This window comes from Colobus angolensis, unplaced genomic scaffold, assembly GCF_000951035.1.
Source record: "Colobus angolensis palliatus isolate OR3802 unplaced genomic scaffold, Cang.pa_1.0 Scaffold3, whole genome shotgun sequence".
Classification (NCBI taxonomy): domain Eukaryota; kingdom Metazoa; phylum Chordata; class Mammalia; order Primates; family Cercopithecidae; genus Colobus; species Colobus angolensis.
In genome coordinates, this window is record NW_012116265.1 from 241,017 (window position 1) to 267,832 (window position 26,816).

Genomic DNA, 26,816 nt, shown 5'->3' on the forward strand with positions numbered 1-26,816 from the left:
AAAAAAAAAAAAAAAAAAAAAAAAAAAAAAAAAATTTGTTGGAGCTGAGAGTGAGGTTACTGGATAAAATATATGTAATGCAGTCTTATGTATTTCCTGTCAATGGACCATAGATTTAACACTAAAACTTCAGCCAACGAAAAGAGTGAAACATGGTAAGTTGCATGCTGTATTTCCCACCTACGAAAAGTCCTTAATGAAATTAACCACTTACTAATTTCACTAAAATAAATATAAACCATTTTTTTTTTACAGGCAAGTGAACAAGATATCCTTAAATATCTGATTAAATGGGGAGAGCATCAGTTGATGAAAAGAATAGCAGATAGAGGTAATCTCAGAAAATTAACTTGCACTAGTTACCTTGTGTAAATTTTTGGTGGTTCTTACGTTCCCAGCTTACAGAAATGCATGCCGCACATTAGTCTTGAAAACTGACACTGTTGCCTGGTGAAAATGGAAGTTTTTACCATAGGCAAAATCCTTTAGTGGACAGGGTATAGTTTATTAAAATAAATATAACAGAAAGTCTTATTTTGCAGCTTTAAAAGGATACTTTTTATTATTATGTTCTTAGGTGCTTAATAAAACATGTTGACTCATGGAAGTATTAGAATGAAAAATTTAATATAATTTCATATAATGACTAAAGTGTTACAAAAGCATAATGATGAAAATGTGGAATTAGTGTTGATGGTTACACAACAATAAGAGTATAGTAAGAGCCACTGAATGGTATGCTTTAAAGTGTTTTAAATAAATTTTGTGTTATGTGAATTTTAACCTCAATTTAAAAATACGAGTACAGGCTGACCTGAGGTCAGGAGTTTGAGACCAGCCTGGCCAACATGGCAGAATCCCGCCTCTACTAAAAATACAAAAATTAGTGGGAAGTGGTGGCACGTGCCTGTACTCCCAGCTACTCGGAGACTGAGGCGTGAGAATTACTTGAACCTGGGAGGCAGAGGTTGCAGTGAGCTGAGATTGCACTACTGCACTCCACATGGGTGACAGAGCGAGACTCAAAAAAAAGAAAAAGAGTACAAATGAAAAAGCATTCATTGTTTATTTTTAAATGTTGTAGAAAGTAGGCCGGGCGCAGTAGCTCACGCCTGTCATCCCAGCACTTTGGGAGGCCCAGGTGGGCGAATCACGAGGTCAGGAGATCGAGACCATCCTGGCTAACATGGAGAAATCCCGTCTCTACTAAAAATAAAAATATTAGCCAGGCGTGGTGGCGCATGCCTACCTGGGAAGCTGCTACCTGGGAAGCTGAGGCAGGAGAATCACTTGAACCCGGGAGGCGGAGGTTATGGTGAGCCGAGATTGCGCCATTACACTCCAGCCTGAGCAACGAGCAAAATTTTGTCTCAAAAAAAAAAGAAATGTTGTGGAAGGTAAAAGAGAAATAAATAATACTTCTGAATGACCTCCCAGTGGGGTCACTGCAGAAGAGAAGGAGGCATCATATGTCGGAGGCTGGGCTTTCAACTTTGGAAATTTATGATTCTACAGCAGTCTTTTGTTTGTGTCTAGGGTTAGCCCACCCACCTGTTCTTCCCTCAAACATCGTTGTGTTCCTTTATGTACTGAACCTAAATTTAAAATTTTTCATTAGAAAAATTAAATACAGATTTCCCTTTTCTATCACCTTTCAATAGCTTTATTTAGATATAATTTACATATCTTAAAGTTCACTGGTTTAAAGTGTTCAAGTCAGTGGATTTTAGTACATTTACAGAGTTGTTTTGTCACATTTTTAAATATAAAAAATGTTGTGCTAAACCTACCTTTAAGCCTTTTTATAGTGTTTCTTTAATATCCTACTATCCAAGCTCTAGGGAACAAAAGCAGTCCTTCTATTTTATTTCTCCAATTCTTTTCTGTGGCTGGCAAAAACCTTTAGCAATTCTCAGATTTGATTTTGTTTTATTTTTATTTTTAAAATTGTATTTCAGAGAACAGCAAAGTTATGAATTTTTTTTTTTTTTGAGACGGAGTCTTGCTCTGTCTCCCAGGCTGGAGTACAGTGGCACAATCTTGGCTCACTGCAACCTCTGCCTCCCAGGTTCAAGCTATTCTCCTGCCTCAGCCTCTTGAGTAGCTGGGATTATAGGCATATGCCACCACGCACAGCTAATTTTCGTTATTTTTACTCGAGACAGAGTTTCGCCATGTTGGCCAGGCTGTTCTCAAACTCCTGACCTCAGATGATCCACCATGCCTGATAAGTTATGAATTTTTTAAAATATGAAAACCATTACAATTGATTTCGAATTTTAAATGTCAGTATACAATTAGTTCTCATTCGTGGCTTTTATATTTGTCAACTTACCTAGTCACTCAAATTTATTTGTAACCCCAAAATCAATACTGGTGGTACTTTCATGGTCATTCCTGGACATGCATGAAGTAGCAAAAAGCTTGGTCTCCCAACAAGCACATTCCCATCTGAGTTCTAACGAGACAGAGGCACTCTGCCTTCTTGTTCCGGATGTTACCGAGTGCCACATGTTTTACATTTTTGTGTTTCCGTGATCTCACTGTTGAAGATGGCCCCCAGGTGTAGTACTGAAGTGCTGTCTAGTGTTCCTGAGAACAAGAAGGCTATGGTGTGCCTTACAGAGACGATACATGGGTTAGATAAGCTTCATTCAGGCGTGAGTTACAGTGCTGTTGGTCATGAGGTTAGTGTTAATGAATCAGCCACATACATTAAATAAAGTATCTTTAAACAGAAACACATACAACAAGGTTCTGCCTTAATCATTTGACAAAAATGTTGTGCCCAGAGGCTCACAGGAACCTAACTCTGTGTTTTCCCTATGAACAAGAGCTCAGTATTCACTGATGCATTGTTTGTGTTGACTTTATAACTACTCGAGATAACAAGAACCGATTGTATATAACTCTGTGTAAATGTTATAGACCATAAGCTTGTTCATTGATGTAAAGTTGGTAATGATGAAATTTCATTTATTTGGGGCAGATAACAAGCATCCTTAAGCGTTAAATTTTTCCTTAGAAAAATAGTTTCTAGGCAAGGCATGGTGGCTCACGCATGTAATCCCAGCACTTTAGGAGGCCAAGGTAGGTGGATCACGAGGTCAGATGTTCCAGACCAGCCTGGCCAACATGGTGAGACCCCGTCTCTTCTAAAAATACAAAAATTAGCTGGGTGTGGTGGTGAGCGCCTGTAATTCCAGCTACTCAGGAGGCTGAGGCAGGAGAATCGCTTGAACCCGGGAGGTGGAGGTTGCAGTGAGCCGAGATCATGCCACTGCCTTCTAGCCTGGGCAACAGAGCAAGACTCCATCTTAAAAAATAATAATAAAAAAATAAATAAAAGGTAGTTTCCAAAGTGGGTTAGGGATGAGAAGGAAGCTAAGTGAGCCAGGCCATAGCTTTGTTTCAGTCAGTTTTATACAGAAGGATTCTGCCCTTACCTGTCACATATTTGGGGGTTTCGTGTAAGATTTTGTATGAAAACAGGATGTCACTACTTTAAGGACAAAAACATATTTTGAAAAACAAAATGCCCTAAATAAGTATGCAGCTAAATCATAGCTAGGCAAGGGAAAAAAAAACAATTCTTTTCTACACAGTTAACAATTTTATTCTGAATGAATCCACAAAAAACTTAGTTTCTCAAAAACAATCTCTGTCTCTCTGTGTCACACACACACACACGCACACACACACACACACACGATTTAAGGAAAATATCAGTTTTCCTATAGAATATTTGAAAAAAATCCAACATTTATATTCATGAATGATAAAGATCTTATTCTGTGTTATCTTATTCTGTGTTAATTTTTTTAAGAAAAAAATTACAGACCCCTAGACTAAAGACATGATTAAAGATTTCCAAATTATGTAATTTTTCTTCTCACCTCAATATCGTAAGCATACGTATTTCAGATTGTCGTTCACTAATGCCCAATGAAGCAATCATTCTCTGCCCTGGACTATGGACATATATTACATGTCAAAGATCAAAGGGTCTACTTTTATGCAGTAATATTCCCATATTATGGAAATTTGGGAGATTTTCATAAGAATCTTAAAACTAAATAAAGCACATTCGGCTTTGCCGCTTCAAACGCCAGGTGATTAACACGTTGTTAAATTACTGTTACACATATATAGGCTAATGAGCATGCTGATAACCTACGATGACTGGAAATGGCATATGCCCTGCAGTGACCTTATACTACTAAAAACTGGTCACAAAAGTGAGAAAGCTTTTTAAAAAGCCCTTGATAAAATTAGATTTTAGTAGATTGTCATCTTTTCTCTTTTGAGTTAGGCTATAGAAAGGAATCCTTTATTCTTTATTGCAGAGCAGTGATAAAATAATTTTATTGTACTGTTGATACCATGCTTTTTCTTTATCCAAGAACATCCCTATTAAACATCTTATGAAAGACAAATAATCGATTTATAACCCTTTTTAAAGCAGAGGCACATAAGTCTATAGAGTGGTACTGTTAGTGTATGTGCTAGAGAACAAAGCAAACCTGTCTCAGAAGTTTAGATTTGGTTGGAAACTTCATTTTCTGTCTCGTAGAGCCAAACTTACTGAGTGGCACTGCCCATAGTGTGAACAAAAGAGGTGTAAAAAGACGGGACCTGGACATGGAAGAGCTCAGAGAGATCCTTTCTTCTCTCTTACCTTTTGTGCGAATTGAACACATCTTACCTATAAACAGTGAAGTCTTAAGTGATGCAGTAAGTATTTTTCTCCATGTATTCGTTTCATGAAAAGAAAAATGCCAGGCGTATGTTTTTATTCATTGTAAATAATTTCTAGTACTAACAGAGTATTGTGAAGCTGTAATTCTGTGAGGACAGACAGATGTCTGTTGTGTGCGATGTTGTGTCCCCTGTGTCTGTCACACAGTACAGTTAAAGTGTTCGGTGACTGAGAGTCGAGTGGGTAAATAGGTCTTACTCATTCTAGCGCATTATTTCTAGCAGAGTTAATTCCGTCATTTAAGTGTAGATCAAGTAGACCCTTATTCAAAAAGGAAAAGGTAGAAATTACCTTTGGAGAGTCTTCAAGAACAGCAATGAATCAGAGAGCAGTGGAGTGGAGGGATTGGCTCAATAGAAAAAGAATGGATGGACCTGAAAATTGATACAGCTCATCTTATTACTTTCATAATTTTTTAAACAGTGAATTTTTAAAAAATTAATAGAATTGGCTGGGTGTAGTGGCTCACTCCTGTAATACCAGCACTTTGGGAGGCCAAGGCGGGTGGATCACCTGAGGTCAGGAGTTTGAGATCAGCCTCACCAACATGGTGGAACTTCGTCTCTACTAAACATACAAAAATTAGCCAGGCGTGGTAGTGTATGCCTATAATCCCAGCTACTTGGGAGACTGAGGCAGGGGAATTTCTTGAACCCGGGAGGTGGAGGTTGCAGTGAGCCGAGATCGAGCCACTACACTCCAGCCTGGGTGACAGAGCGAGACTCCATCTCAGAAAAAAAAAAAAAAAATTAATAGAATTGCTTGAATTCGTGGATGGGAAAAATAAATATTATAAATATTAGTTCTTAACACGTTGAGTTATCGACTTAATGTAGTGCTTATAAACGTCATAATGGGTTTTTTTTTAACTGCACAGGAACATTATAAAAGTCATCTGGAAAAACAACTCATAAGAAATTTTTATAACTTCTTTTAAAAGGACATAAGAAGGGATAGCATCTAAAACGTAAAACATTTTAAAATGCTAATATTTTATCTGTGATTCTAGCATAGCAGACAAAATAGTGGAGAAAAAAGTCTTAGTTAATGTAAGAATTAAACAGGATGGGCACAGTAGCACGTACTTTTAATCCCAGCACTCTGGGAGGCCAAGGCGGACAGATCACTTGAGCTCAGGAGTTCAACATCAGCCTGGGCAACATGGCAAGACCCCATCTCTACAAAAAAATTTCACAGAAATTAGCCAGGTGCAGTGGTGTGTGACTGTAGTCCCAGCTACTTGGGGGGCTGAGCAGGAGAATCACGTGAGCCCAGGAGGTCAAGGCTGCCATGAGCCATAATCAGCCAACAGAATGAGACCCTGATTTAAGGAAGAAAAGGGGAAAAAAAAAAAACAGAAAACATAATAATAAACGAACTATCACAAGTCAGTGTGGTGCTAGATTAACTGATTAGCAGAAGAAGAAATTCATTGAAAGTTAAACTGTTGTTTCACTGGCACACAAAATTAATCCTTGTTAGATTGAAGAATTAAATACTAAATTGAAACATGGAAGAACTAGAAGAAAACAGTATTGTTTTCAAGAAGTATTTATGGGCTACTCTGGGCATACTGCCTATGGGGTAGCCCTGCTTCCACAAGGAGCAGTAATAAAAATAAACTAAAATAAAATTTAAAAAAATATTTGTGGATTCTGATTAGAAAAAAAAAAATTCAGTCTCACTAATTACACACACACACCAGAGAAAGCAAAATAGAACAGTTACCATTTTTCACCCGTTGAGGTAGTAGTTATAGTACCACTATACAGCAGAATATTTTGCTCCCCTGAACAGTTGTTATAAAGACTATAGTGGCCGGGTGCAATGGCTCACACCTTTAATCCCAGCACTTTGGAAGACCAAGGTGGATGGATCACCTGAGGTCAGGAGTTCAAGACCAGCCTGGCCATCATAGTGAAACCCTGTCTGTACTAAAAAATACAAAAATTAGCCAGGCATGGTAGCACACTCCGTTAATCCCAGCTGCTCAGGAGGCTGAAGCACAAGAATTGCTTGAACCCAGAGGCAAGCCAAGATTGTGCCACTGCACTCCAGCCTGGGTGACAGAGCAAGACCCCATCAAACAAAAGAAGAAGAAAAAAAGGATGATGCAAAGTATGTATTTTTATGTATTCTCAAATTCAACTATGTAAAACTTGTTTGGTAAAGACTCTGCCAGGTGCCTGTAATCCCAGCACTTTCAGAGGCCAAGACAGGCAGATCACTTGAGTTCAGGAGTTCGAGACCAGCCTGGCCAACATGGTGAAACACTGTCTCTATCAAAAAATACAAAAATTAGCCAGGCATGGTGGGATGCATCTGTAGTCCCAGCTACTTGAGAAGCGAGATGAGAGAATTGCTTGAGCCCAGGAGGCGGAGGTTGCAGTGAGCTGAGATCTCACCACTGCCCTCCAGCCTGGGCATCAGTGTGAGACCCTGTCTCAAAAAAATAAAAATGAAAATGAAAAGACTGGAAGGAAATATATCAACATTACAGTTGTAATAAAATTATTGACTTTTTTTTTTCTCTATTTTCTAAATACTAGATGATGCTGTATTTTACTAGTTAAAAGTGATTTTAACTAATGCAGCTGTTGATTATATTTAACGAGAGTAATATTGGAGAAACAACTTTTGGTTTTGTTTAAAACCTGGTACTCAGATAAAATTGAACCCTGTATGTAGTTTAGAAAAGTATTTTAGGGCCGGGCGCGGTGGCTCAAGCCTGTAATCCCAGCACTTTGGGAGGCCGAGACGGGCAGATCACAAGGTCAGGAGATCGAGACCATCTGGCTAACATGGTGAAACCCTGTCTCTACTAAAATACAAAAAACTAGCCGGGCGAGATGGCGGGCGCCTGTAGTCCCAGCTACTCGGGAGGCTGAGGGAGGAGAATCGCTTGAACCCAGGAGGCAGACGTTGCAGTGAGTTGAGATCGCACCATTGCACTCCAGCCTGGGCAACAGGAGTAAAAAACGAGACTCCGTCTCAAAAAAAAAAAAAAAAAAAAAGTATTTTAGAACTTTGGTTACGAAATATATACCTCTGCTCTTAGTTCCGTGGCTAACACATCGTAAGTCCCCAACACAGGTTTGCTAATAATGGCTGTTAACTTTCATGCTCTCTTAGTGTGTGCTAAGCACTGTGCCAAGTGCTTTCATCTGCATTGCCTTCATTTAACCCTCACACCACCTTAGGAACTGAAGGTACTTGATACAGATGCTCCTGGCATCAGTCAGGAAACAACAGGGATACCTCATTCACTTAGCTGTGCACTGCCTCACCTCCAGGGCCATACAGGAGCCCTTAAAGTGAAGCCCAGGTAAAGGAGATGTCCATGGTCACATAGCTGTTAAATGCAGGAGTTGAAGTTTGAGCTACATCTGCCTTCCCCAGAGCCTGTGTTGCTAAGCGCTATGCTAGCCTTCCTGTATCCTTGTACTATAGATATAGGCCCATGTCAGTGTTCTCGTTTTGTCTTGGGGAGTTGGGTGGGAAATTAATTTGTTCCTAGATGAGTAAAGAAAAAAAAATTGGTTTTCATTAAGAGTTCTGATCTTTAGTCCAACTTACTACATTTTAATTAATGTGTCTCTTGTTTTTTAAAATATTCCTCTATTTAGAGTAAAATGGGAAATTATGGTATCTTTTTATTGCAAATCTTTTAAATATTATTAAAAATTTGAGGTATTTTGCCGGGTGCGGTGGCTCATGCCTGTAATCCCAGCACTTCGGGAGGCCGAGGTGGGCAGATCACGAGGTCAAGAGTTCAAGACCAGCCTGACCAACATGGTGAAACCCCGTCTCTACTAAAAATACAAAAAATTAGCTGGGCATGGTGGTGCGCACCTGTAATCCCAGCTACTCGGGAGGCTGAGGCAGGAGAATCGCTTGAATCCAGGAGATGGAGGTTGCAGTGAGCCGAGATCATGCCACTGCACTCTCCAACCTGGGCGACAGAATGAGACTCTGTCTCAAAAAAAAAAAAAAAAAAAAGAGGTATTTCTAAATTTCATATACATTTCTAAATTTTTATTTAAATGATAAAGTTGCATATTTTTATTTACAGTTATAAATATTTTTATTTATACTATTGTAGTACTACACAGATTGCTATCTAAAAAAATTTTCTTTTTAGATGAAAAGAGGCTTGATTAGTACTCCTCCATCAGATATGCTTCCTACAACAGAAGGCGGAAAGTCAAATGCCTGGTTGCGGCAAAAAAATGCTGGCATCTATGTTCGTCCTCGACTCTTCTCTCCCTATGTGGAAGAAGCAAAGGTAATGAAAACCATTTGAAGATAGTAGACTACTTTATTACAAACCATATGCACAAAGTGGTTCATTGCAGTATTACTTAAATATTTGAAAATAGCCTATATTTTCAACAATAGGGAAAATGAAAGTAAGTTCTAGTTTGACTACTCAACAGAATAGTTTTCTGAAATGTTTAATTTTAATTAAGCATGTTTTTAAAACTTAGATTATGTTAAAATGCATTTTATATTTTTCTCATTTTAGTTGCCTTGCAAATTGTTAACTTAATTGCCTTGCAAATTGTTACCACTTACTGAAAATGGTTGTCACTATTTTGTGATCTTGAGGATGGGAGAAATGTTCTGAAAGAAGATTGCCCACTTTTTTACTTCCTTCGTAAATTAAAGGAATGCCATGACCTCTTGTAACAGCTGACCGTTGGGAATTATGTTTAGTTTTAGAATAAATGCACAAAGTAAGAAAAAATTTCAGGTCTGTTGAGTAATTAGTTGGCATTATGTATATTGTAACGTGAAAAACTGGGAAAATATGATAATGTGAAAATGAAACATCTAATTTTTATTAGATGTTCAGCCATAAGAACTTTCAGATGTCCATCCTGGGCAACATGGTAAAACCCCATCTCTACCAAACACAAAAGGAAAAATTGAGCCAGTTGTGGTGGCATGCACCCTGATTTCTGCTACTCAGGAGGCTGATTTCAGAGAATCACCTGAGCCTGGGAGGCAAAGGCTGCACAGTGAGCCACTGCACTCCAACCCGGGCAACAGAGTAAGAACCACTCTTCAAAAAAAAAAACTGAGTGGCCTTTTGAGGAACTGGTAGTCTTTGAAAGTAAGAAATCACTATTAAGCTTTCTGAAATAAATTTAACAGACCAAACAGTGTGTATACTCAATGAGTATACAATCAAGTTGCCTCAAAATGTTTCTCATTTTTAGACCAGGTGTGGTGGCTTACACCTGTAATCTCAGCACTTTGGGAGGCTGAAGCAGGAAGATCACTTGAGTCCAGGAGTTCACGACCAGCCTGGGCAACCTAGTGAGACCCTGTCTCTACAAAAAATAAAAATAAATAAATAAAAATTAGCCAGGTGCGGTGGTGTGCTGTTGCAGTCCCAGCTACTCAAGAGACTTGAAGTGGGAGGGTTTCTTGAGCCTGGGAGGTCAGGACTGCAATGAGCCATAATGGCGCCACTGCACTCCAGCCCAGGCAACATTTTTCTTTTTTCTTCAAAAAAGAAAAATTGGTTTATTTATAGGTCTCTTGCATTGATTATCAATCTTTTTTTTTTTTTTTTTTTTTTAAAGACAGTTTCACTCTTGTCAGCCAGGCTGGAGTGCAGTGGTGAGATCTCGGCTTACTTCATCCTTCTCCTTCCGAGTTCAAGCAATTCTCCTGCCTCAGCCTCTCGAGTAGCTGGGATGATAGGCACCCGCCACCACATCCATCTAATTTTTGCATGTTTAGTAGAGATGGAGTTTCACCTTGTTGGCCAGACTGGTCTTGAATTCCTGACCTCAAGTGATCTACCCACCTCAGCCTCCCAAAGTGCTGGGATTACAAGCGTGAGTCACCACGCCTGGCCCTGATTATCAATCTTCAGTATTTGTATTTCGAGCACTTTGTTGGCTTTGTTATTTAGCACATGTATACATTGTTTTCTTTATTATAATATTATGTGTAATTTATTTCTGATTAATTTTATATCCTTCACATTTCAAATACTTCTAATTAGAAGCAGACTTTTCAAAAGATGGTTATGTCTTTTCAAACATGCTGCTGAAAGAGTCTTTAAAAGTTAAAGATGTAGGAGAATTTTGTTTCACCACTAATATTAACATTTATAAAATAGAAATAAATTAATTCCCTTTTTATTTGATGAAAGTAATAATCTTCCTTCAAATGTGATTTAACAGAGGAAGGTTGACTGGTTTTGTTAATACTGAATGATTATTTCAGTCAGTGCTGGATGAGATGATGGTGGAACAAACGGATCTTGTGCGCTTGCGAATGGTTAGGATGTCCAATGTACCAGACACACTCTACATGGTCAATAATGCCGTGCCTCAGTGTTGTCACATGATCAGCCACCAGCAGATCAGCAGCAACCAGTCAAGCCCTCCTTCAGTTGTAGCCAACGAAATTCCAGGTAAGGCAGTATATTGGTTGTTTATAGTTAAATGAATAATCTTACTATTTTTTGAAATTGCTGATGTTTGAACCCCTCTGTATATGCTAATTCTCTCCACATTTCAATACCCTTTATGCCTTGTTCACCTTAAAGAGTAAATACTTTTAAGCCAAAACTTTTGCTTTATATTTTATTTTGTATTACTAAGTGTATAGAGTTTGTCAGTTTACCCTTGAGTTTCTCAGCCTTGGTCTTACTGACATTTAGGGCCGGATTATTCTGTTAATGGAGAGCTGTCCTGTGCTTTATAGGGTGGTCAGCTGCATCCCTGGCCTGTACTCTGTACTCACTAAATGCTAGGAGCACATATGTGCATGCATGCACACCTCTGCGAAAACCTTTTGGAAACATTTTTATGTTTCTAGACTTTGCCAGTTGTGCCCTGTGGGACAAAGTCACCCATTTTGGGAACCACTGATTTAGAGGAATTAAGTTTTTTTGTTGTTGTTGTTGTTGTTTTTTAATCACTATAGGGTATTTCTCAGGTTACAAGACCCTTTGGGAGGGTTAAATGCACTATTATACCTTTGAATCTGTGGCCTTTCTAGTCTATTATACCTTTGAGTCTGTGGCCTTCCAAAATGTGATCACTGTGGGTTTCCTAGAGATCCAATTTCCCAAGCTCTGCTCTGGGAAGTTTACTGTAGCACAGGTTTGTATCTTATGACTTTAGGGGAATTGGCCATCGATCAGAGTGTAACTGTCATGTCCAAAAATGTTTGAGCATCAGTAAATGTTGACTTTAACCAAGGAAGTCTAAAAAAAGCAACAGTGATCTGGTGGTCAGAAACTTGTAGCTCTTGCTAATTGTCATTGCAAGATTCAAAATAAAAACCAGCACACTATAGCAATATTTATTTCTGCTTATAAATGTCTATTGTAATTAAAGATGCATAAAAGACATAGTGACAGAACTTTTAATTGAATACGTATATTTTATTCTGGGGCTCATGACTTTCTTCAGTTGTTACCTTGTCAAATTTGGCCACTGCATATTTACTTGAAATATACATTAGTTAAAAGCATGAAGAGAAATATTTCTTTAGCTGATTTATGCAGATTTTGAAGCTTTGCTAATTAGCCTGGCTTTTTAGGCTTGAGTTAATGCAGTTGAAAATCAGCATAATTTAATCTTAGAACTCAATCTCAAAAGTCTAGACATTCTCAAGTAAGTATGCTCAGAAAAATAAGGCTTGTCTCTCTATTGTGTAGCTAATGAGGTATGGCCCTGTTCTGGTAGCATCCTGGCTGCTTCTTACTTCCCTGCCCACCACATTCATGAAAGGATAGAAAGCTTGTTGCAGAGGATTAGGGGCTCATATATTGGCTCTGTTACTTTGTATGACTTTGGACATGGTATTAATATTTTCCTTCCTGAACATTAATTTCCTCATCCATGAATTGGGGCTCATACCTCCTTTCTAGAATTGTGAGGATTTAATGAAGCACCATGAGTAATGTGCACAGGAGTTTGCCTGGCACAAAGTAAGCACTCAGTAAATGCTAGTTCCTTTTATCCCTAAAAAATAATAATCACTGCTCTAGTCAGTTTCTCTCATAAATATTTATAGATTCCATCCCCTCTGCAGCCCTACAGCTATAGCCCTAGTTCAGGTTTCTAGCCAGTGTTCCCACCTCTCATCTTACTCAAAATTCTGTCTTTTACACTGGCTGGTCGGCCAGCATACTTTTTCCAGAAAGAGCCAGATAGTAAATACTTCAGGCTCTGTAAGCCATGCAGTCTCTGTTACCTCTGTCTACTCACCTCCCATACAACAGCCATAGACAGTACCTAAATGAATGGGTAAGTTACATTCCAGTAAAACTTTATTTACAAAGGCAGACAGCAAGCTTGATTTAGCCTTCCAGTCACAGCATGCCTGCCCATTTTACATTAACATCGGAGTGCACTTGTTCACAGCTCTGATCCTGTCATCCTCCTGCAAAAGTGACTGCCTGTTGTGCATAGGGTACAGTTTAAATTCTTTATCCATGATCTGCCAGTAGCCATCTTTCTGCCTCCTCTCTTCACACTCTTCCTGCTTATAGCTCTGAACTCTTCCTGCTTATAGCTCTGAACCCTAAGTTCTGCTGGCCATGCCAACCACTTCTGCCAGGCTGTCTCAGCATGTTTTACACATACCCAGTCCTTCTGCTCAGAAAACTTTTTTTGCCCATCTGGTTTCCCTTCATTCTTCAAGAATCTGCTCTGTGTACACCTTGACGCCTTTCTTGTCTGTCCCCAATCTGGCTGGGTGCCCCTTCCTCCCAGTGCCTCAGTGTCCTTTACATATTTCTCTCCAGGAGCATTTATGACCTTATATTGTATTTGTTTACTTCTGGTTTAGTTCATATCACTAAGCCAGAAACTTTTGAAGAGGAATCATGTGTTTCATTCTGTGCACCCTAATATCCAAGTCCAATCCCTGGTGCATAGTCAGGACTCAAAAAATTATTTGAATAATGGAATGAATATATTTAAAGACTTCTGAAATATCCTGAGATTCAGATGAGAATACATGCAAGTAAAAATGTATTTGAACTGTAAACTAAAATAATACAACTCAGGCTGTTCAGTATGATCAAGAGCATTTTGGGCATAGTGAAATTTTAAAACCTTGAAAACTAATTAGAGATATATAAATGAATATGTCCCCAGGAAATTAAAATACCATCTAATAAACTTACAAGATTCTGGTATGAAATACATGCTTTTTTCCCTTGGGCTCACAGGGTCATCTTTTGTGTAGCTCAGGAATTTTGCATGCCCACTGTTTTTCTCCTTCCAGTTCCTCGTCTCCTCATTATGAAAGACATGGTCAGACGACTGCAGGAACTGCGGCACACGGAGCAGGTGCAGAGGGCCTATGCCCTGAACTGCGGGGAAGGCGCCACCGTCAGCTATGAAATTCAGATTCGAGTGCTAAGAGAGTTTGGTCTTGCAGATGCTGCTGCAGAGCTGTTGCAGGTAGGAAATGACATTAAACTGTTTAAAATAGGGAGCCTCAGTCACCAGACAGGCAGTATTGTAGACATCCTGACGAGTCCTTGGCTTATTTCATTTTCTTCATATGTGGCTTTTCGCTGCCTTTGGTGTCTTTGATAACCTGCAAGTCCCTCCTGGTGAGAGGCAGCATCATGGAGTGGACCGAGCAGAGGCCTAGAATGAGAACTGGGTTTAGATCCCAGCTCTGCTGCTGACTAGTTGGTTAACTTGGAATGAGTTACTTAACCACCTTGGGCATCAATAGCTCTTTACCTGCAACATAAATTGTTATGAAGATCCAGAGTGCTATTGTACAGCAGCTATATTTCCGGTATGTAGCAAGCATACGAGTGGTGACTGCTAAAAAATTCCATAGTGTGCATGCCCAAACAGAGATGGCATGGAAGTAGAAAATTCTGAACTTCCACTGCTCTCTCTTCTTTGTTTGGTCACTAGGTTTGAGGTTTGGTCTACTACCACACTTACACACCTTCCACATGCCCACTTTCATTTCTCTTTTCCATCTTATAAGAAATTTCTTGCATGAGGGTTCAAACCCAAGCATGAGAATCAAACAATAAGTGCTTTCTTTTTTAACCTACCGGAAAAAAGAAAAAACTTATTTCTAGTAATTATTAGGTACAAAAACAATAGCACTGGTTTTGCAGTTAAGATAAAATTTGTAAACTAGTCTGATCACAGCCATTGAATCAGAGCCTTAAATAAAATTTAATTTCATCTGGTCAGGTGATTCATTTTCTTGCTACAAACTCCAAACCCCTTTAATCCATACCCTTTAAAAGGACAGGATGTGGTCAGGCGCAGTGGCTCACGCCTATAATGCCAACTGAAGGGGGCCTGCCCCTCCACACCTGTGGGCGTTTCTCTCGTCGGGTGGGAGGAGAGACTGAGTTCCCTCGGTATTTATTGATCATTATCTTTACCATCTCAGAGAGGGGGATGTGGCAGGACAATAGGGTAATAGTGAGGAGAGGGTCAGCAGGAAAACATGTGAACAGATGTCTCTGTGTCATAAATAAGGTTAAGAAAAGGTGCTGTGCTTTGATGCACACTTACATAAGCATCTTGGTGCATTAACGAGCAGTACTGCCACCAGCATGTCTCACCTCCAGGCCTAAGGCGGTTTTCTTCTATCTCAGTAAATAGAACATTCAATCGGGTTTTACACTGAGACATTCCATTGCCCAGGGACCAGCAGGAGACAGATGCCTTCCTCTTATCTCAACTGCAAAGAGGCCTTCCTCTTTTACTAATCCTCCTCAGCACAGACCCTTTACGGGTGTCGGGCTGGAGCTGGGGGACGGTCAGGTCTTTCCCCTTTCCCTTTCCGCAAGGCCATATCTCAGACTATCACATGGGGCGAAACCTTAGACAGTACCTGGCTTTCCTAGGCAGAGGTCTCTGCGGCCTTCCCAGTGTTTGTGTCCCTGGGTACTTGAGATTAGAGAGTGGTGATGACTTTTAACAAGCATACTGCCTTCAAGCACTTGTTTAACAAAGCACATCCTGCATAGCCCTAAATCCATTAAACCTTGGGTAAACATGGCACATGTCTCTGCAAGCACAGGGTTGGGGGTAGGGTTACAGATTAACAGCATCTCAAGGCAGGAGAATTTTTCTTAGTACAGAACAAAATGGAGTCTCTTATGTCTACTTCTTTCTACATAGACACAGTAACAGTCTGATCTCTCTTTCTTTTCCCCACACCAACTCTTTGGGATGCCAAGGTGGGTGGATCACTTGAAGTCAGGAGTTCTAGACCAGCCTGGCCAACATGGTGAAACCCCATATCTACTAAAAATGCAAACATTAGCCAGATGTTGTGGCGTGGGCCTGTAGTCCAGCCTCAGGAGGCTGAGGCAAGAGAATCGCTTGAACCTGGGAGGTGGAGTTTGCTGTGAGCCAAGATCGCACCACTGCACTCCAGCCTGGGTGACAGAGCAAGACCGCGTCTCAAAAACAAACGAAAAAGGATAGGCTGGACACAATGGCTGTAATCCCAGCACTTTGGGAGGCCCAGGCGGGCGAATCGCTTGAGCTCAAGAGTTTAAGACTAGCCTGGGCAATACGGCAAAACCATATCTCTACAAAAAATACAATATAAATTACCCAGGCATAGTGGTATGCACAGTAGTCCCAGTTCCTTGGGAAGATTAGGTGGGAGGGTCACTTGAGCCCAGAAGGTCAGGGCTGCAGTGAGCCATGATTGCACCACTGCACACCAGCCTGGGTGACAGAATGAGACCCTGTCTCAAAAAAATAAGTGAGTGAATGAAATGAATGAACGAACGAACGAATGAATGAACGAATGAATAAACATGGCATAGGGTTCTTCAGCAAGTCAGCAAACCATTTTTAAGTTCTTTTTCTTCTTTTTTCCCCTGCTGTCCTAATTTTCTACTGAACATTTTTAGGTTCTTGTTTTAGGTTGTTGATTTTCATTTTTTGCTACAGCTTTTCTCCTTAAAATATATAGTCTGGTTTTCTACTCATTTCTTTTCCTTTTGCCATTCTGAATTGTGTCTGAATTTGATATCTTAAATTGCATGACATATTCTTTTATGTTTACCAAAATATTGGTCAAACTTAGTCATGTGTAATGGGTAACGAATAGTATTTTGTAGTTTTTATTTCAGACAGAGAAGGCATAGATGTTTTGTCAGAAAGTTTCTAGAACATCCTCAGTTGTATTCCTTTCTTCCTTTGGCATTTAATGTTAGTCTCTTAGCAAAGACATATTAGAGTTTGGTTTTATTACCGGTTTTTGCATTATCACATAATCTGAGATGAGTGACCTGCTTGTGGAGCATTCGATCAAGCAGCTTTCTTTCATGGCTGTGTCCTAGGGTGCACTCTGTACCTTTGTGCTATAACTAAGGTGATTTTTTTTCTTGGGCTTCTGGCCTAGAAAAATAAATTATGCCTTTTATTCTTGCTGACTGTGGTTTTCTTAAGTACCTCACTTAATTCTCTCAGCCTATAAATTTCTGTTTATGAAATCCGCTAATAAATGCCCATTTTTTTGTTTTTTGTTTGTTTGTTTTTTTTATCTTTCTTAGAATCCTCACAAATTCTTTCCTGATGAACGTTTTGGGGATGAAAGTCCACTCTTGACAATGAGGCAACCTGGGAGATGTCGCGTAAACAGCACCCCTCCTGCAGAAACCATGTTTACAGATCTGGACTCTTTTGTGGCCTTCCATCCACCCTTGCCCCCTCCACCACCTCCCTACCACCCCCCAGCTACCCCAATCCATAACCAACTCAAAGCAGGCTGGAAACAAAGACCTCCCAGTCAGCACCCTTCACGTTCATTTTCTTATCCCTGTAATCATTCGCTGTTCCACTCCAGAACAGCTCCTAAAGCTGGCCCTCCCCCAGTCTACTTGCCGAGTGTGAAAGCTGCACCACCTGATTGTACCAGCACTGCAGGACTGGGCAGACAGACAGTGGCTGCTGCCGCCGCCACCACCACCTCAACAGCAACAGCAGCAGCAGCGGCAGCAGCAGCAGCATCTGAGAAGCAAGTGGTAAGTCAGCACTTTAGTAACTTGCTTCATATTCGGTTTATGGACTATTAGAAGCAATTTTCTTGGCCCAAGAGCCCCACTGGGACTCAGCAGTGCCCAGAAGTATTGCTGACAAATGGCAGGCATAGACTTGAGGGGTATGGAAAAGAGGGGAAAACGCTAGTGTACTTGAATGAGAAAAGACAGGAGGAGAGAAACCAAGAGGTGTGTATGGAGGAGTTGAGTATCTTCTTATCTTTATGCTCATTTGGCAGGATTAGGAAGGAATGGGGTTACTGAGCAGCACAAAGGAATATACCGGTTTCATGTTCTGTTCAAGCACAGGTCTACAATTTGTCCCTAACTTCTACTATTCTGTAAAATCCACTATTCTACCACATGCTTTAATGGGACAAGAAGCAAGAGCTACTTACACCTACTTAAGTACAGTATACCATCAGGAATAATGTGGGAAAACTCCCCATTCAGAAGATGAGCAGAAAATGAGGCCTCAGGCGTGCCTCTGCCTCTGAAGCTCATCAGCAGAGCCCCCACTTCACTCAGAATCGTAGTAGCCAGGGCTAGTGGCTAGTAAATTGATAGAGGATTATTTGCTTGATTTTACACTGTATTAGAGGTTTTATATAATACACTTGAAAAACATAGTGATTTTTCTTTTCTTTTTTTTTTTTTGGCCAGGTGCCATGACTCACACCTGTAATCCCAACACTTTAGGAGGCTGAAGTGGGAGGATCACTTGAGCCCAGAGGTTCAGAACCAGCCTAGGAAACATAGTGAGACCCTGACTCTACCAAATAAACAAATAAATTAGCTAAATGTGGTAGCACATGCCTGCAGCCCTAGCTACTCATGGAGCTGAGGTGGGACGATCACTTGAACCTGGGAGGTTGTTGAGGCTGCAGTGAGCTATGATCACACCACTGTCCTGCAGCCTGGATGACAGAGTGAGACTGTCTCAAAAAAAAAAAAAAAGATTTTTAAGTCTTCCTACTCAGTCACATGCTCTTAGTAGCAAGTTAGAAGAAAAGATTGACCTGTTAGTTCAGGGAAACTTCATTAAAATATGGCTTATTGGAAGCTTGAGTCAAATTATGATCCTTTCTCAACTTTTTAACATAACCTCAAGATTTTATTTATTTTTTATTTTTATTTTATTTTATTTTATTTTATTTATTTATTTATTTATTTTGTTGAGACGGAGTGTCACTCTGTTGGCCAGGCTGGAGTGCAGTGGTGCGATCACAGCTCACTGCAAGCTCCGCCTCCCGGGTTCAAGTGATCCTCCTGAGTGGCTGGGATTATAGGCGTGCACCACCACGCCCAGCTAATTTTTGTATTTTTAGTAGAGACAGGGTTTCACCATGTTGATCAGGCTGGTCTTGAACTCCTAACCTCATGATCTGCCCACCTTGGCCTCCGAAAGTGCTGAGATTACAGGCGTGAGCCACTGTGCCCGGCCAACCTCAAGATTTTATTATTTTCACCGTGAAACAAAATATGATGCTTACAGCTGGATCAATTGTCCCTTTGTCTTATCTTCTCCTGGTTCAGCATGCTTGTATCTCTTAACAGCCAGCATCCTCTTAGATCTGCAGTTGAGCTCAGTGCACTGAAGTTTCAGCACAATCTTTGTAGTTTTAGCCTTTTTCTGGAAAATCAGCCTAGTCTGCCCACCATAGCCACTCTGCTTCCTGTCATGCCGCTTTGCCTGGGCGCACAGAGAATCCTTGCTCTTCCTCTACCATGTCACTTTGTGGGAGTGGTGTGTGCCACACTGTGACAGAAAGTCCGATGGGTTTCAGGAAAGTTCGCCACATTTGCAGGAGAACTGTTAGCACAGAAAGCCTTTCTCAGCTTCTTAGACCTCTCTACCTCCCCTCTCTGCTTCCCCCGCCCCAGAATGGCAAAGGCTGGCCGTGTTTGGTAAGCCAGATTCCCATCCTGTTGGCCCAGGCCCTCGGTTCTACAGTGACAAAATTCTACTACTTTATATTTTAAATAAAACTCCCTTTAAAGGTAATTTATTTGTATGTTCATTGCAGTCTTAACTGTAATAATGAAAAATTGTAAACAACCTAAATGTCCAATAGTAGCAGAATGATTAAATTAAGTCATGGTTCATTGATGCAGTAGAACGTGACATAATAATTTAAAATGGTGATCTCAAAGATTTAGTGACAGATTATATATGTACTAAATTTCATTAAAATTAATATATATGCAAAGGAGAAAAAAAGACCTCAAAATGCTAACAGTGGTATCTCTGTTCAAAAGGTTGGAGTGATTTTTTTTGCCTTTATAGCTTTCTATATTTTTATAATTCTTAAAAATTCAGCCAGGAGCAGTGGCTCACATCTGTAATCACAGCATTTTAGGACGCCAAGGCGAGCAGATCACGAGGTCAGAAGATCGAGACCATCCTGGCTAACACGGTGAAACCCCATGTCCACTAAAAATACAAAAAAATGAGCTGGGCGTGGTGGCATGTACCTTGTAATCCCAGCTACTCAGGAGGCTGAGGCAGGAGAATCGCTTGAACCCGGGAGGTGGAGGTTGCAGTGAGCTGGGATCATGCCACTGCACTCCAGCCTGGGAGACAGAGTGAGATTCCATCTCAAAAAAAATCAGTATGTGTTACTTTTATAATTGGGAAACAAAATCAGTGAACATCATTTTTACAGAGGATGGGTCCTTTTTTTTTTTAACCCTCCCAACATTTTTGTCTCTGTCTGCAGCGAACACAACCTGTGCTGAATGATCTGATGCCCGACATCGCAGTGGGTGTGTCCACACTGTCACTCAAGGACAGGAGGCTTCCAGAGCTTGCTGTAGACACAGAATTAAGCCAGTCAGTTTCTGAAGCAGGACCAGGGCCTCCCCAGCATCTGTCATGTATTTCACAGAGACATACACACACTTCTCGGAAAAAACACACACTAGAGCAAAAAACAGACGCCAGAGAAAATCCACAGGAATATCCGGATTTCTATGACTTCTCAAATGCTGCTTGCAGACCTTCTACTCCTGCTCCCAGCAGACGCACCCCTTCCCCTTCGCAAGGTGGATATTTTGGTCCCGATTTGTACAGCCACAATAAGGCATCACCAAGTGGCTTAAAGTCAGCCTACCTACCTGGCCAGACGTCTCCTAAAAAACAGGAAGAAGCTAGGAGAGAATATCCACTTTCCCCTGATGGGCATCTACACAGACAAAAGAATGAGCCGATACACCTGGACGTCGTTGAGCAGCCTCCCCAGCGGTCAGACTTTCCTTTGGCAGCCCCAGAAAATGCTAGTACCGGTCCAGCCCATGTCAGGGGACGAACCGCAGTAGAAACTGACTTGACTTTTGGGCTGACTCCTAACAGACCTTCACTTTCTGCATGTAGCTCTGAAGCTCCCGAAGAGAGATCCAGTAGAAGACTGGCAGACAGTGAGTCCCTGGGCCATGGAGCTCAGAGAAATACAGATTTGGAAAGGGAAGATTCCATAAGCAGAGGAAGGAGGTCACCAAGCAAGCCGGACTTCCTCTACAAAAAGTCTGCCCTCTGAGAGCAACCTCCAAGTCGTCTGTGCCTGAGATGTGAAACATCCCATTTTATGATGTAACCCAACAACTTACAGACCAGTTTATCAATGCCAGCTGATAACTCCGTTTCACATGATTTTGTTGTAGTTTTTGTGTATATATGTGTTTATTAGACACAGCATGCTACGAAGGTTTTTTTTTTTTTTTAAATGTTGCATCTGTCTGATTTGTGTTTGAACAATTATGTCGGGAAGCATTTTTAAGAACAAGCAGGCTGGCACTTTTTATTTCTCTTTACAAATGATGGAATTTTTTTGCACTTGTACATTTATTTTCTCTGTATTGATTTTATATCAGTATGTTAAACTTTATTGCCACATTTAAAGGACTGTATTTTCATACTTTTTGGCATTTTACCTTTCATCTACCAATCCATGTGCATTGGATTGCACACTAAGATGTATTTTCTTACGGAATAGTTGTGTTTATTTTTTAATTATAGAAATTCCAAAGAACAGCACGTCAGAATGCTCCTCTCTTTTCAGTAATTGTTTCAGTTCAGAGATCTTCCCGCTCAGCCTCCATAAATCTAATGTCCTTTTTTTTTTAATAAGTCCTAGGAGCTGGGCTTCATTCCTCCAGCGGGAGTCCAGTCAGGGTCCTGAAGTTTGCTGGTTCAGGAAAGAACAGGAAGGAGAAAAGCCTTCTGTGCCCAGGCTAAAGCTGTTATATTTCCAGTGTGGATGCAGTCAGAATCCCTGCACATTCTGGTCATAAGGATTAGAGTCACCAAATGAGGCTCCAAGGAGATCGCATCCCTTGGAATTAGAAAGCAGTGGAGACTATGCACAGTGACTCACACCTGTGATCGGCACTTTGGGAGGCCGAAGCAGGCAGATCACTGGAGCTCAGGAGTTCAAGACCAGCCTGGGCAACATGGCGAAACTCCATTTCCATAAAAAATACAAAAAAAAAAAACTAGCCGGGCATGGTGGTGCACGCCTGTAGTCCCAGCTACTTGGGGGGCTGAGGTGGGAGGATCGCTTGAGCCTGGGAGGTTGAAGACTGCGGTGAGCCAAGATTACACCACTGTGCTCCCGCCTGGGCAACAGTGAGACCCTGTCTCCAAAAAAAAAAAAAAAAAAGGGCAGTGGAAATAGAGAAGTAACTTAAAGGGCACACTGACAAAATTTCTGGTTCTGAGCGTCAACTCTCCAGCTGCGATGGGGGAACTGACTGCTTGCTGCCTTTAATTGTCTTACTCTCTATGGGAAAAAAACAAAAGGGCTTCAGTCTCATGGATGTTATTTGGTGTTTGTAAACGTATGTTTTCTTTTAAACGATTTTCAAAGTATGTCTAAATTTTGGTGTTGGGTAATGCATAATGCTTTCTCACCAACAAAAAAGGAAAAAAAATGTTTTCAGTTAAACACTACATGTCCTACTTGAACTCCACTGGGATGCTGGTTTGGCATTTACTAAACCACTGAGCACATGGGGTCTTTCCGGATCCTCTCCCTTGGAAGGGCAATGTGTGAGCTAAGGACTGTTTTTTTCTTACTCTCCACTGTAAATATATTAGTATTTGAGTTTTTAAATCACTTCAACATTATTTGAGCGTTTACTTTGTATTTTTACAAACACATAATAAACACACAGCCGTAGCACTTAGAAGAAAAGAGGCTTTCCAAACATTCCTTCCTCTACAGGATATTTGGGAGCCTTTTTTCTATGTATGTATATATATAAAAAACCATGAATTGCTCACACTCACTCGAAAACTATGCAGGGCTAGGAAGCCTCTACGAGCTACCGGATAAATGAATTACATGCACTTTGAAGTAAATAGGTTTTCTATTGGGTGTCAACAACTCTGATTTCTCCCAAAACTATAGTTTCTCTTACGGTCTTTTCCTCCTTTACCCTGTGGAAATACACTCAGGAATAATCTGACATTTTAGAAAAACCCGAACAGTAGGTAGTCTCCAAGATGGGAAACATGTCATGTGTCTGCACACATCGGCAAACTGCCGCCGCTCGTTCTGCTGCCTGGCTGGTTAGCTGCTGTACGGGTGCACTCGGTGACGCTGGTGGTGCAAGCTCCCGAGCTCCCAGAGTTAACACTAATCTGCAGGTCGGCTGTGCATCGCACTGGAGGCTCCTTTTTTAAAGAGAAAAACATAGGCCTCTGTTCTCATTTGTAAGAAATTTGACTCATAATAGAAAACGGTGTCTTTTGAAGCCCAGCCTCTGTCTGTCTTCAGAAACAAAAGCGAATGCCATCATATTCTTTGATGTGTGTTTCTACCACATATGTATGTTGACATGTTCATGTGCTGCGCTGGTACTGCAAGTAAAACAGTAGACCTAATCTGGATGGGGAGAAAAAACTCATCCCTGACCCTTTTTTTTTTCTCCAAATGTTAGACCAGAGATGTTGATCCCACACGTTCATTTTTCTGAAAATTCATGAACTATTCTCTCATATCCCTGAAATATAATTATAAAAGTAAATGGCCACTATTCCTAAGATTATTTAGTTTATAAAGTTTGCTTTTAATCATACAGTAGCTTACCTGGCTAAAACTAGGTGTATAAAGGGAAAACTTGCTTTAATCTGTGGGATTGCGGACTGGTGTGACTTGCAGAAGGTTAACAGGTGTGGGTTTTGTGTGTGTTAGATGAGCTGTTAGTGGACTTTTAATGTATCTTGTGAAGTATGGTTACTAAGGTAGGTTGAAGAACTACGTGCCTCTGGCTTTTGAACCCATCTATTAAATCTTTTTTAATGCTGTACTAAGATAAATGTAAAGTTTAAGTAAGGTTGCTCTCAGATAAAAGCATATATATGTATAAAATAAAATTTAGGCCATGGGAACTGGCATTTTGCTTGGTATAGGAATTTAGTGAGAACCAAATCACAAAAATACCAGATCTCCTTTTGAGATTGTGGACAATCAGGCCGTTTGGACAATCACCACTTCCAGTGCCCGCTGTGTGTTGAGGTTGGAGAACTACCGTTTACATGCTAGAGCCAAGAGAGGACATTCAAGTTTCTTAAAGATGCTGTTGGTCTTTTTTCTTATGTTATTGTTTTAGTTTTGTGATTTTCATGAATAATTTTAAGTTCAGAGTCAACCCGTGGCTCCTAAGGAAAAAAACAGCAGCATGAAAGGCAAAAAGTATTTGAAACATAGTTGTTTAAGTTTTCCACGCCCATTCTCACATGCCCCCTTTAGCTTTACTTCTGGGAACATGTCCCTAGACCTCAGCTAGCCTGACACTGCAATAACCCGTTAGGCTTTGAGGCTTTTCAGTGAATTCTTGGTATTTTAAGTCTTCTTATAGAATTCTTTATGAAGCCTTACCTAATTCTTGTTTTTGCTTCCTCAGAAACTTTATTATACCTGCCATCCTTTATTGGATTTTTGTTTTGGTTTGTTGTTGCCATTCTAGCAAAGAGCTTAGTCCTTGTACATCTGCATTAAGGTGCCGATACAGAAGGCAAATTGGAAGCACGCGCCAGCGGCAGTGGGGCTCAAAGCCGACCTCCATGCATCATTCTCTAGAGTTGAAAGGACTGACGTTTCTCAGTAACTACCCGGCAAAATATATATTTTCATAATGCTGAATTTAGAAAAAAAAGTTTCATGAAACACTTGTAAGATACTTATTTTGAAATTAATTATAAGGCATTCATATTTTTAGGACTGAATTCAAAGGGAAATGCTTCTTTGACTTTTTTTTCATTGTTTGGTTGACTTTCAGCTTTCTGGAGTGACTATTAAAGCAGCAGTGATGGGTGCTATTCCTGGTTCTGCGGTAGTTTACTTTGTCTACTAAGTGATTTACTTTCAAACCTCATTACAGGTAATCTTACAGATAAAAGACTTAACATGCACACTGCTAAAAGGTGTTTTACTGTTTTCCATTAACGCTGTTGTATGAACAATATTTGGTGACATGTCTTTTTGTCCTGTAGATTGTCATATCTGTTATGTAGTTATCCTATTGGCAAGTCCTTTGATTTTTTTTTTTCCTCTAGAAAATCCTCAGACTGTCAATCTTCCATATTCTGAATATTATAATGCTGTGGCCATTTCTATAGAAAGATTACTTGCAAGTGTGTGTCTTGAAAATAACCTCTTGTATTTGTGTGTTTATGTGAGTTCTGTCTAAGAGGTCAGATAAGCTCTGGAAGCTTCATCATCTGTACCTACACGTGACTGTGTATCTGGGTTACATGGGCAGGCAGTACCAATTCCTGCTCTTTGATGGGGTGGCTGAGAGATAAGGGTTCCTGAACTCTCCTTGCTGTGTATGCACCACATCTGTGCTTCAGAGCGGTGGAAAACCGTCTACAACACTGCATTTCTTGTGGTTGTGCTGTTACTGCTATAAAGTCAAGTGCCTTCAATGCTAAAGGCTCAGAAATTTTTCTTAAACTGATTTCATGTCCTATGCAAGTGTTTTCTACAACCTGCATAACCAGTACTTTGTAAAACTTGTTTACGCTTCAATTGTACATAGTGATTTTTAAAGAAATATATAGTATTTTTATTTAGGTACCTCCAAACTTGAATCCGTCTGTGTGAAGCATTGTAAAACGATACATTTCTCTTTTGAGTACCATTACACTTGTACAGAGGTTTTCACTGCTTCTATTTTTCTACTGTTACTGATAAGCATGTAACACTGACTTTATCCTACATATAGTTGGCATTTCAAATAAATGGCTTGTATAGAATCTGCTGAGTTGGATACCGTCTGTTTTAGCACTAGTGCAGCGTATAGTCTTCCATTATAGATGCCATTGCACCCCTGGAGGGTAGAACCGGGAGGTTTTGTAGGTTGAGTTTCTCTCTGTGTCTAGGATTTCAGTCATTCAAGGCATTTTATCATCATCATCATCGTTTTCTTGGAAATCACACATTTTATTCTGAATTACCAGTTTCATTATTTTCTATTATTTCATTGAGACATTTCTGAGAAATTTTTTTTTACAAATTTGAGTGAAAAGTTCCTCTCACGGGTCTGCAGGATTGCAGGAAGCTCAGCATGGCGCCCATGTGAACCAGGCAGCTGGAGGTGTCCTGCTCTGCAGAGCCCTTAAAGGGTCAGAGACCTGGCCTAGATTCTGAGCTTTGCTTTTGCTTTCACACCCAGGCTTAGTAATATTTTCCAATTTCAAAAGGAAATGAGATCATGATCTAGAGTCTAGGATTCTCAAAAAAAAAAAAAAAAAAGCAAAACGGAAAGTTTTCTAATTTCCATTTTTTAAAATGGCTACAAAAGAGCTCTTATTTTTTATTTTTCAGACAATGTCTCACTCTGTCACCCAGGCTGGAGTACAGTGGTGTGATCACGGCTCACTACAGCCTCGATTTCCCAGGCTGAAATGATCCTCCCACCTCAGCCTCCTGAGTAGCTGGGGCTACAGTCAGTGTTACACCACTATGCCTGGCTAATTTCTAAATTTTTTTGTAGAGACAGGGGTCTCACTACGTTGCCTAGGAT

At 40.3% G+C, this 26,816-nt stretch overlaps 1 protein-coding gene and 1 pseudogene across 1 annotated transcript in view; one reads left to right on the forward strand and one right to left on the reverse strand.

The window, feature by feature from the left end:
- Positions 1-26,046, forward strand: part of LOC105517023 (BTB/POZ domain-containing protein 7) — a 35,313-nt gene extending 9,267 nt beyond the window's left edge. Inside the window, exons 2-8 of the mRNA XM_011949371.1 lie at positions 256-331; positions 4,574-4,734; positions 8,901-9,044; positions 11,003-11,192; positions 14,024-14,202; positions 17,301-17,771; positions 20,507-26,046. Coding sequence (XP_011804761.1) covers positions 256-331; positions 4,574-4,734; positions 8,901-9,044; positions 11,003-11,192; positions 14,024-14,202; positions 17,301-17,771; positions 20,507-21,322 — 2,037 coding nt within the window. The 3' untranslated portion in view covers positions 21,323-26,046. The remainder of the gene's footprint in view (positions 1-255; positions 332-4,573; positions 4,735-8,900; positions 9,045-11,002; positions 11,193-14,023; positions 14,203-17,300; positions 17,772-20,506) is intronic.
- Positions 19,276-20,444, reverse strand: LOC105517283 (annotated as a pseudogene).
- Positions 26,047-26,816: the final 770 nt, after the last annotated feature.